At 39.2% G+C, this 12,692-nt stretch overlaps 1 protein-coding gene across 1 annotated transcript; it reads left to right on the top strand.

Annotated features, from left to right (window-relative positions):
- Nucleotides 1-1,372: 1,372 nt before the first annotated feature.
- zbtb25 (zinc finger and BTB domain containing 25) lies at nucleotides 1,373-3,157 on the top strand. Its single transcript, XM_030773032.1, has 2 exons — nucleotides 1,373-1,545; nucleotides 2,011-3,157. The coding sequence occupies exons 1-2, from the start codon at nucleotides 1,373-1,375 to the stop codon at nucleotides 3,155-3,157; spliced, it is 1,320 nt and encodes a 439-aa protein (XP_030628892.1).
- The last annotated feature ends 9,535 nt before the right edge of the window (nucleotides 3,158-12,692 follow it).

Raw genomic sequence — 12,692 nt, 5'->3', positions numbered from 1 at the left:
AGAAACGTCATGGGACAGGACAAATTACCAGTCGAACGCAAGTAGAAAGCGTGAAACGTATTTCTGCCCAATTTTCATTACTTCTGGAACAATGTTGACATATGGACATGGGAGAATTAAGAACAGATTTTCCCAGGACATGCATGATCTCATAAGGCAGCTGTGACCAGGTTAACTATTCTTGGAACTAGGGAAAGATTTATCATCAGCAAGTACCATAAGCATGTTTTGAAGTTGCAGACAATTAGGGTAGAATAATGGTGTATCAACTCTATTTGAGTTCTCGAATAAACTGGAAACGTTTACCCCCTTACCTTGAAGCTGTAATTTGTTTGAAATGATTCCTACTCAAGAAATATTTGTTTGAAGCAGCAAATGTACATGATGGTCACGTGATGAACAACAAGCTTAGCCGACAATCGCATAGGAAGACCCGCGAGACCAAGAGAATTTCCCTGCAGCAACAAATACGAAATAAAAAGGCTATTCCACGCAAATTGGTGGTAAGGAATATCTTATTATTGGGCTGTTTAAATAGTCTTATTCCTTGTCTGATACTGTAGATGCATGGTTATTTTAAAGGAAGTACAGCCAAAAAATCTAACAGCGTTTCTTCGACAACACTTTGTCGATGTGGACTAGACGTGTGCAAATTAATGTGATGCTGCCGTGAATAAGGCATCCAAGGTGAACTAATCAAAGGGCTTTAAATTTGCCTACAAATCGAATCGTCCAATTTTATCGCGCTCAAGTGTTTCATACCAACTGTTCTGATTTCGTTTTCTGCACACGATAATAATTGTGGTATGCAGTGGCGTCCAATGAACCCACTTGCACATAAGAGGCTATCAGGTATTGTCTAGTTATTATGTCAAATGCCACGAGAGACTGATTATTATCCATACAATATATATCCATAGAATATTTGCAGATTGTTGCATTTACTTGCTTCAGAACAAACTTCCTCGTTTCTTTTGTTATTTAAATGATCATTGAACCATAGTACCATAATTTGTATAACTTAACATGTGCATACGTATTACGTGTACAAAGAATAACGGAAGCCACATCGCCCGAACTGGAGATGCTAATCACAAGGGCAATTCCACATGTGTAAACATCTGGCTTAGTTTGTCCCCAAAATGTCGATGTATTGACTCTGACATTTGACCGTCAGGGGGCGCTCGTGCTTTAACTGTTTAGTGCAGTGGTGCCCCATTCTGTACCCAACCAGTGATACAACCACTTTTTCTTCTTTGGTGTGATTGAATGATGTTTCCACGCAACTATACATGCATTAATGACCTTATTTTGGCATTCAGTAGAAAATATTATATTTTTGTGTGGGTTTAACAGGTTGCGAGAGGGTGCCATGGATGTGTCTGGCCACAGTCTGTTCCTTCTACAGCAGTTGAATGTTCAGAGAGAATTTGGCTTCCTGTGTGACTGCACTGTCGCCATTGGCAACGTGTACTTCAAAGCCCATCGAGCAGTCCTGGCAGCATTCTCCAACTACTTCAAGATGATCTTCATCCACCAGTCCAGGTCAACTACAAACCACAATATAAGACCTTGTCACCATACTATAAATATATTTAGGTTCAAACTAGCTGGTCATCCAACTGTTAGTGTGTTGGAGCTACCAAACTTTAATTTCGCAAAATATTAGGAGCCAACAGTGATCCTTAGCTTTAGGTTTTCCCATTAGCAGCATCGTAAACATCAAAATGCTTTAATTCTGTCTGTGAGGAAATGGGCTTTTTTTAGTTAATGAAAGGATTTTTATTATCAGTGTTCCTTAACCTACTGTTCACCTACCATAGCTCGAACAGCAGTTCATATTCAACCAGCCAGCTATATCATGGCTGATTTCATGATTATTGGTTTTTGCAACACTGAAGATCTAGTTGGGAGCCACTGCTTTAAATGAATTTCCACACATGGAGAGGGAAAGGCAGTCTGGATTAGACAAATTTAAATTTTACCTTTTTTGTGCCTCTTTTGTTCTAGCGAGTGTATTAAGATCCAACCCACAGACATCCAGCCTGATGTCTTCAGCTACCTGTTGCACATCATGTATACCGGCATGGGTCCTAAACAGCCAGTGGACCAGGGGCGACTACAGGATGGCATTAAATTCCTCCATGCATACCAGCTGTGCCGTAAACCCGGTGAGGGTGGCCCTGATACAGCCTCAGACACCATCCGCATGTCTAACCTCTATGGCATCCAGATCTCCTCTCAGCTGGCTGGGAAAGAGGGCGCTGGCCTCAAGGCAGTTGGTTCCCGGGGCCCTGAGGTGGGTGGACACTCTGGTACGCGGGCTGAGCGTTCGCATGGCCTCCCAGCATTAGCTGTGGGCCTGGAGGGCGTGGTGCCATCTGAACGGCCGCCCCGTGTCCTCCGTGCTGTTTCCTCAGTGGCCTCTGGGGACGATTCGGACATTTCAGCCAGGATCAAGCAGGAGAGAGTAGAGGACGAGGAGGAGGATGTTGAAGACCACAGGGAAGAGATACGGGGAGAGGAAGAGCGTAGGCCACCTGGTTCAGCATCCCCAACTCATGAAAGCCCTTGCCAGGCCCCTGGTCTCTTTAAGGATGGTCCTCTGGCACTTCTCTGCCCTCGGTGTGGGGAGCGCTGCCTGTCCCCTGAAGGCCTGCAGGAGCACCTATTCAGCCATGCAACCTGCGCCCTAGAGCCTAGTGGCCTAATGGAGGACGGTGGTGGAGAGGAGAGACGTTCTCAGCGAGAACGTCTAGACGCTGGTTGCCTGGAGGAGGCACTACGGCAGAGTCAGGCGTTGGCTGATGAGCTGGCGGCAGAGCTTAGACGAGGCGGTGTTGGCGGGGGCGGAATCAGCGGGAGCCCCCCCGCAAGTTACACACGTAAGAGGAAGATGGCTTGCGCTGTATGCAACCTCCGCTTTTCCCAGAAGAGTCAGCTGCAGGAGCATATGTTTGCACATGTGGGCAAGCCGGCGCGGTACCTTCGCCACGGGCGCTTCTGCAGCCAGCTCCTCCACACCTGTGAGGGCACGGCAGACATCATCGTGCCAACAGAGGAGACTGCCAGAGACACTCAGGACAACGGCAGCTCCTGCTACTCACTAGACTCTGAAGTGTCACAGGAGAGCGTGGATGCCGTGCCCGTGGAATAAAAAAGGCATGTCCTTCCCCCAGCTGTTCATCTCCAGTAAAGCTACTTACTGTCTGGTCAGATGGTTTGTCCACTCTCTCGTGTCAGTATTGAAAACATTAGCTATATTCCAAACTTCATTTTCCATGCTTCCAAATTACTGACAAAGCAATTGTCTATATTCAGGAGCATGGAAGGCCAGTATTCGGAGCATAGCAGTTGTTTTTTTGACTCTGTGTTGATTGCAGTGTTTGTGTTGGGGTTTTTTGTTGTTGTTGTTGTTGTTCTAAGTGTTTTTTTAAATTACGTACTGCTGGGCATCAAGGTTATGACTATGATTTCAGTTGTACTGTGTTTTGTAAAGTTCTGAATTGGTACTCTTGAAGTCAGCACAAAAAATTGTACTCTACTACTGTGTAACAGTATTTTTTTGAATAATACTAGGAGTGTAGCTTGATTAATCTCATGTATGACAGACTTTTGTAATAGTAAATTTGTTTTGTAATTACGAAACCTTTAATTGAAGTCAGAAACCTAAAATCTGGTTTAGTGCCTTACAAATTCTTTGCCAAACAACTCCCTAACAAAGAAGCACTTACATCACTGTTTCAGAAGTTGCATTTAACTCTGACAGCAGTCACTAAATTTATATTTAAGCATTCATTGTTTAATTAACAGATACTAGAGTATTAGAACAGTGAGATCTAACAGACACCAATAGCGAATAACTGGAGCGAGCTACTCTAACTAAAGAATGTATGTGACATTGAGGGACAGTGGCACTTTCTTCTGATAATTTTGCCAGTGTAGATTTTTAGCAAATGTCCAGTGATGTCTTAATTTTTTTTTAGTGCAACATTGAACTTGGGAGTAGATATTTTGGAATGTAAGCTCACAGTAAAGACACTTTAGTAGATGTTTTTGAATCAGAAACCTTGTATAATAAGAATGAAGTCAGTTTCAATTTCTTGCCATCCAAATGGCATCTAGAATAATTCCCCCTTAACAAATGTTGTTATCCTGCTTATGCAGCTTCATTTATTTTTATGGTATTAAGTTCCTTCTTATCAAGAAGGACAATAGTCCCTCAGTCAGGTTAATGAGCTTTTTGAGGTACTTCCTCAGAAATGAATCCTGAGAAGAAATTACTATTTGTCTCCTGACTACTGGCCAGCTGGCTTTGCACTGTACCAATCCATTGAGCAATTATTGCAGTCAGAATGTAAAGAGCACTGTATGTGACTATATAAAGCAGAGACCAGTGTACCAGAATGGTAGAATAAACCATGTGAAAGTCACCAGGTGTATTATGTTTTACATGTGTGTTTTTGTGTGATCTGTATAGTGTATTTAACTGTCTTTTTTTTTCTTCCTCTCAGTATTACCAGTGTGTGAATGTGGCTGTTTTGTTTTTGTAAATAAATGGCATTTTCAATAAAAAAAAAGTTGTGTTTCACTGGCCTCAAAAGAAAAAAGGAAAATGATAAATTAACAATAGTAGTTCATTTTTATTATATGTTTGGAACTAAAAGAATGCTAATTCTTTAGACACACGTAGGCACTCTTTGCCAAATTATGTTACCCTAATCATGGACTGCAAGAGACTACATGCTTTTTTTTTTTTTTTACATATAGTAACAACTTTAAACCACCAGATGGTAGTGCGAGCCTATGAAAGCAGTCAACGGTGACAAATTTAACCTAATGGGTGTGTCACGGTTAACTCACTGATGTTCTGCCATTCACTGGTTTACCAAAGGTTTGAAGGGAAATTATGTTGTTTATAATTTGAGCACCTGTGATCTTTATAAGAAGGAGTCTAAAAATGTCTTGACATGGAACGTAACAGTTACTCCTTTGAGACTTGCATTGGACACAACTGCCACCTTAGGGTGGCTTTTGAGAGTACATTATGCATTGGTCTGAGGAAAGTCCAAATTTAAATACTCACTCTGTTAACATATGCATGTAAGTCATCAGTCATTTCTCTGACTACTCACACTATGCTCAATAGAAGCAGAATGGTCTGCAGGAATTCTTTTTATAGCAATGTGAAACTAAACATGAGACCATCTTTGATTATGAAGAAATCAGGTTTGATGTTAGAGAAGAATTTACTATGGTGTTCAGATACGTGGAACTGAAAGCGAAGGTGAGATCATAAGGCAATAAACCAATATTGTTTCCATGTGATTCTGCAATGTGTGGGTTAGCCATTGCTATAGAAACGACTTGCTTTGCAGTGACATGATTCAAGAAAAAAAAAGATAATGTCACTTTGCTACTAAAAATATCTTACGTAGGATGTAAGATGAAATAAATAGTGGATATAGCTTATTTCGGAAGGTGAATGTACATGGAAAGGTCACAATTTAATATCACATTGAGATTATTGGGGAAAAAGTCAGTCATGCTTTAAGTCTTCAACTAGGAGAAAGAACAAGATAAAAAAAAAAAGCACTGAAAGCCATAACAAAAATGATTTTCATGACATCACTTCATTTGCTGCCTGAGACAAAATCTATCAAAATGTGTTATTTTGTTGTACATTCTCTACAGACTACACAAGAGCAATACTTGTCATCTTCAGAGAGAAACCTCTTATGAAGACATGCAAAACAGATTACAAAGTTTATTATGGGGAAGGGAACTCTACGTGACTGATTAATAGTATGTTTATGTTATGGACTGGACATATGTGGGAATACATTATGAAACACAAGATGGACTGAGACCAGTAATAGAAAGCTTTGTAAATTTCTTTCTGTAATATAAAAATAAGGTGTGAGTCTGATAAATATATAACCAAAAACCATGAAAAAAGCAGGAAATAAAATGTCATGATAAGCCCTCACAAATGGCACTAAGATTAGCTGCACTATGTTAAAGCTGAAATGAACTTTGTTGAATAGTATACCACTACCAATTTATCTGACATTAGGAGTGAAGAACTTAACTGTTAAACTGGATCCTACTCCATCAAAATGAGGTACAAATGTGTATAATCATAAAACTGTTCCACAAAAATAGTAATTCACTAATTCCATCACAAAAGCAAATTCTACAAAAGAAACTGTTGCATTTTGAGAGGGGGGGGGGACCCTATTAGAATCATAGATTAACTAATATGTTCACATATAAGCACATATATCTAACAGTTATTACGACAAAATATACCTCTGTTTTGATTTTTCCCTGGCCCCGCAATAGACAACCCTCTCCTATCAAAGCTACAGTGTTCAGCATTACATTCTACTCCAGCACACCTACATCAGTAAGGCTAATCATAGTCTTTGTGATCTGATGAATTAGAGGGGTGCTGTATTGTAGCCTACATACCGTGGCTGCACAGGAGGAGGACTGCCAACCCAGACTTTTTCATTCACTGAATGGTGCTTTAAAGACACACCTCCCACAGTAAATGGGGGCAACTTAATGGTTGGAGCTAACAAATAATTCTTTCCTCCAGCCATAACATAGTATTTTTTTTTCCAAGTATGTTAAACAAGCTTTACATCTGAAAAATTCAAATCATCATAAGTTACATCTAATTGGTAACTTTAGGGACCGTCCTTGCTTCCAGGGATACCTCTTAATGGACCCTAGTGTGATTAAATAAAAGATATATTAGAGTTTAATAAAAAAAAATGATCATGTAACTCAGGTAGTCAGGAATTACTCATTGCTCTACACTGTATGAATACAGGATACTTGCAAAGAAATAAAACAGAAGAAAATCCAATTAAGAATGATCCTGATACCTAGGGTATCTTGGACTACCATGCAGTTCCACAGAGAGCTGCTCTAGTGCACACCTAATAGCTTCTTGGACTAATGCACAAGCAGTTTGTACCAACAAGCTCTCAGCACACTGGCTGTTCTGGTCCACCAGTAATAAACCAGTCTTATCTGTTATCTCCTCAGGATCCTTATTCTTGTTGTTAGCCTCAGGAAGGTTGCATAAGCCATCTACAGACAGGCACACTGAAAGAGTCTCTTTCCCTGCAATATCTAATTCTTCAATTCTGCTGATGGACTGGTTCTCTTCCTCAGAAGGACATGTATCCTCAATGATGACCACTGTCTTAGACTTCTTTTCGATTTCAGGGGATTCAGCTTGTCTTTCATCATTCAGTTCTACTATGGCTGTATCTATGACGACACTGCTGGTTGTCCAACACTCCTGAGAGTTTAGACTGAGATTGGTGTTACCATTCAAAGATTCTTCAGTTTCCAAGAGATCAGCAGGTTTAAAAATTGTATCTGCTGTCCCCAATATTTGCTCTTCCACGTTCTCACTCCTATCTGAAATGTGGCACTCTTTTACTTCTAAGTCGAGATCTGTTGATTTTGTTGTCATCTCCTGAGTGACCTCAGTGACACCTTCCACACTCACCTCTGCATTCACCGTAACTGTCTGTGAACCTCCTCCATCCCCTATCCTCTCTTCCACTAAGTAGATTTCCTTCTGATGCCCAGACATCTCCTCATGGTTCCGTCTTACCCCATTCATCTGACCTTCCGATTCCTCGTACCCAGAAAGCTGTGTTTCCCTACACTCAAACTGGTTGACAGGAGAGGGTGTCCTTTTCCGACGAGTAAATATGCCCTGTACTTTTTTACGGAGGCATCCTTTTTTGGAGATGTTTTCAGATTCTGTATCCTTGTCTTGATTTAAATGTCCCTGTCGTTGCTCTTGACTGCCATTGGATTCTATCAAAAGTCTCCTGAGGACTGGCCATATTCTGACAAAAAACTTTCTTCTCCCTCTCATAGAGGTATGAGTCTTGAAAGGGTCTTTCTCAGACTGTACATTTATGGTGTTGGTGTTTCCTTCAGTTATCTGTGCTTCGCACTTGGCATGGTCATCATTTTGTGTACTACATGGCTTTATACAAGAAGGGGAAAAGAGATGTCTAAAGCTCTTTTTAGCTCTACTTTTTTTCATTTTATTCTTGCCATCTAAGCTCTGCTCTTCAATTACAGTCCCCTCTGATATTGAGGGTTCATTAATAGGATCTGGTTGGTTTTTGTTAGTCTCTACCTCTGATGGAGTCTGGAGATTTTCAAGGGCAACCACTTGAGATGCACTCTCCGTAGCTGTGTTTCTTTGCTGCTCTTGAAGGCAGCCCTTGGGTGCACCGTTGCTGTCCACTCGTCTTTGGTTTCTTAAGGCTCGAGTGTCTGTCCTGTCCTCACTCTGTCCAGTGTTTTTGGATTTACCCAACAGAAGTCTTGGTGGTCCTGTCAGTTTCCTCTTTAAACCCACCCTCTCATGACTTTGCATAACTGATGTGCTCTCCTCGGTTGACATGATTTGATAGTAAGTACACAAGAAAGGTAGAAACTCTTTGCAAAATGTCCCTTCTTGTTCACTCTCTAACAATCATATCCCCTCCTCTAGCTGATGATCCTAACATCTCAAAGCATATGACAACAGCGCTTGAATCCTGCAATATATGAAAATGGTATCATACAGAGCAACACAACAATTCTCCAACAGTCATGTTTTTAGAAAGATATTGTCACTGGCATTTTGTCAACTGAATCACGATATTATGATATCTTTGATGTATTACAGAGAGGTTTTGTGATATGTTCTGCTATATATACAAGATAATTGCTCACAGATAATGCATTTATAATTTTCACATCCATCTAATTTACAGATGTCATTCAGGAAAGTATTCAATAGAATGAATTACTGTCATAATGTTCATTAATATTTCAGATGATACACTACACAACTCAACAATGCAAAGATCACCCACCATTTTGAAAATAAACAAATGAAAGAGTCGTACCAGTTGATATCAAACAGTAGGCTGCTTACTTATTTCAATTTTTTCCAGTAAATTTCTAAAATAACGTATTTTCGAAATCCTAAAAACAAATATCCTGCATTTATCTTCTAGACTTAAGAGATAGGGCGTGACATCACTAACCTGGCCATTAATCAAAACAGAATCCGTGCTTTAGTGGTGGGCAATGCAAACCTCCACAGCAAGATCTAATCATTTCATATGGGCACTGCACTCGGCGCGTCGTGAAAAGAGATGATGACTAATACACGGACCACAATTTACTGTGGGATATAAGAGTCCAACAAGCTTGTAACAAACGTCTTGCCTCTAACTATTTCAGTGTCTACTCAGATGACATATTGGGTTCACTGTCTTTTTCAAAACTTTGTACAATAACGCCACAACTGAAAAAAATACTCTGCTCGGCTGATATAAAGTTAGCTTGGTTAAGCAAAATTGCAAATACCGATTCATATGAGAATTACAGGAATAATAATATATAATATAGTATTAACATATTAGAATGACATAGATTTAGATATAAATAATACATAATAACATACGCGAACGAAAAATCATGAGGCATGAAGTTTCGAACATACCTTTTAGCATATCTGGGAAGTCTGAACAAAGGACAGAAAGATACAACATCTAGAGCGAGACCTGTGATGAAACCACCAGCTAGTGGGTCTGAGAAAGTGTGCGGTTACATGCGCTCTTAGCTGCCGTCACCGACTAGGCAAGACTCTGACCAGTTTCCATGACAACTCACTGATTGACGTTTAAGGACCCCTGTCACTGTATACGGGTGCTACGCTTCTGTTGTATGTAACTTACATGCAGAATGTTCAAAATAACATGTTGATAAAACGAAATCACTTACTGTTCATATTTCAACAATCTTTAAAAATCAGTCACCCCACACTTACATATCTTCTTTGGCAAGTTTGTTTTGCTAAAGTATGACCATATTCTCCGTCACTCTTACCCACCACAAGATGATTGCATTATTTAAGAACTCATGATGGCTTTTCTCCAGCATCACTGATGCATGTTTATCTGTGGGTTCTGCCAGGAAGTGGGTGCAATATTTACAAAATCAACTGAAGACAGATAAATTCAGAATATTTTTACAGCACCTAACCTACAACAATTCAATAAATATTTAGGTTTTGTTTTTCTCCAAGTTTATTTGAAATTAAAAATTAGTATTTACAGTGAAAACCCCTAAAACAGAACACATTTACTATTACTCTATGAAGCTGACCTTTATCTGCAGGTAAAATACACAAAGCTAAATAGTATTCCCAATCATCTGTCTCTGTCAAGTTTTATTATGGTATTAATAAAAGAAATAACAGATAATTATGCTGTAGTTGTTAATTTATTGTGTTTTAGCAAGAGTTTATGTTCAGGTTTGATATTAATGTGGAAATGTATGCAGGTGACTATAAATGCTCCACACACAAAAATAATCATAACCACGTGTGGGATTTTTTTTTTTTTTATTTTAAAAAAAACATTCAGCCAATGTGTTAGAATACAATCATGTTTAGAATCATAACAGGGTCCTTCAGTCTTCTTTTTTACAAACATAAGCCAAACTTATACTATTTGAACCACGTGATGAGTAAAGTGTCCAGTGCTGTTTAAAAGACAGTATAGCACTATTATCAAAGGCTGTCTGTGGGTGTTTCAGTGTGTGTACTGTTATGACACTGAAATATGTCCCACTTTGCCCTTCACCACACCCCCTCCCCCGCCTTTTCTTAATTGGATACTCTCTCTTTGGAATTGGTTAGCTGGTGTGTGTGTGTGTGTATATATATATGTGTGTGTGTGTGTGTGTGTGTGTGTAAGAGAGAGAGAGAGAGAGAAAGAGAGAGAGAGAGAGAGTTTTTAACCATCAGCAAGCATCCGCCACATATTAAAAAATGTGACACAATTGAATATACAAGAAAAAGTTATTCCCATTACTGCAGATTCAATGCACTGCTGCTGCTTTACAAAGTAAATGTATTTCTCTGGGGTAATTGTGCAGAATATTATTTAATACACCTTTCCTGTCATGTTCCAAGAAATAAAGTGTCAAGTTCTGAAGTGAGGAACAGGTTGCTGCAATGTATTTCACTCCCATGACAGCTTAAGAGGCTGGAGTCTGCTAATGAGTCTTGCAGGTCATTATAATGGCTAAACTGCATAGCTCTACTTGATTAGTAATTTAGTCATCAGGAGCAGAACATATTATCTCAGATGCACTCTGTCTTTCATTTTTGGGAGCTGTTTCCATCTCTAAGAAATTTTAACTAACTTACGTGAATGAAATGTGTAAAGGACAGTATTCAGCAGGATATTATTATTGTTGTTGTTGTTTTACTTACTTACGTTTTTTTTGTTTTACAATTCTTTTAGATCAGTAAACAGAATTTGCTGTTTCCCTGGTTTGATGTCTATGATTAACAAACATATGCACACTTCTAAATTTATGCTCCATATAGCTTTTGACTAAAACAAAATCTCTTCATCTTAAATCCATATAATGCCTTTTTGTGCTCAAAGATCTGAAAATGATGCAGAAAACTTTACGTTTTTCCTGAACTTTACTTTTGCAGAGCCAGAATTACTCGAGTATTCAACATTCTCCATCACTATCCCTAACAGACTTAACATCACCATCCTTAACAGACTTAACAGTACAGTGAGTCAGCCAACTGAATACCGAAGGCTAAACGAACAATGAGCATAACTCGTTTTAAACAACACAGTTCATGGTAAAACATGACAGAGTCTTTCAGACATGACAACAAACAAACAGAAGAAATAAAAATGAATACCCCATACACTCTTGAAGTGAAGACAAAAAAAAAACAAACAATAACAAAAAAAAAAAACATTTTAGGTTGTCTCATCCTGGAGGGCTTATAACTAGACACACAACTTTGATCTTATTGACTTTGAAATAATAAAACAAAAGACAATCAATGAACCTGAACGGACCTGATTTTACATGTGTGATTTGCATTAGTGATAGATTACCAAAGCATTTACAGGGAACATAAGACTGAGGCCATGACCTGAGAGGGGACATCCAGACTTTAAATGACATAAAATACAACACTCTGGTAGTTAATGTTCCCTTAGTGTAGTTGGATAGAGAGCCCCAGTGCTATGGTTTGTGCAGAGGCAGACACAGGCCAGCCCATGAGAGGAGGAAGGAAGCTCTCTCAGCTCTGTAAATATTACATGATTCAAGGCAAAGTGCCTTTTCACTCCTGGAGGGAAATAACACTTTTGAATTAATGTCAAGATGAAAAATGGATCCACTAAAACATGCTCACTGACTCATTTCAGTGGGACCACAGAAACATGAGTGTGCCATTCACTGAACACTGGCACAGTGACGAAAAGTCACATTCTGCAAGATTTCCAGCTGTTCAGTGATGATGTGGACAGACTTTGAGGAATACAATGTTTTTGTTTTTTGTTTTGTTTTGCATAGAGATTAAAACATTGTCTTTAAAACATCCATGACACTAAGTTGTAGATTTCACTGACAGTCTCTGGAAGAGTGATTACGCTTCTCCTGCCTAATTTCTCAGATCATTAATCAAAATGCTGGGGATGCCAATGAAATGAGGAAATATAGTTTTTACACAGTTAGAAAGTGACAAGATAACTGAGCACCAATGCACTAAGGACATAGAAATGCTGTGCTACCGTTTTGATTGATAAACACCCTACTCAAACTGTTAT

Source organism: Chanos chanos, chromosome 4, assembly GCF_902362185.1.
Source record: "Chanos chanos chromosome 4, fChaCha1.1, whole genome shotgun sequence".
Taxonomy (NCBI): Eukaryota; Metazoa; Chordata; class Actinopteri; order Gonorynchiformes; family Chanidae; genus Chanos; species Chanos chanos.
This window is presented reverse-complemented; position numbering and strand designations above follow the sequence as displayed.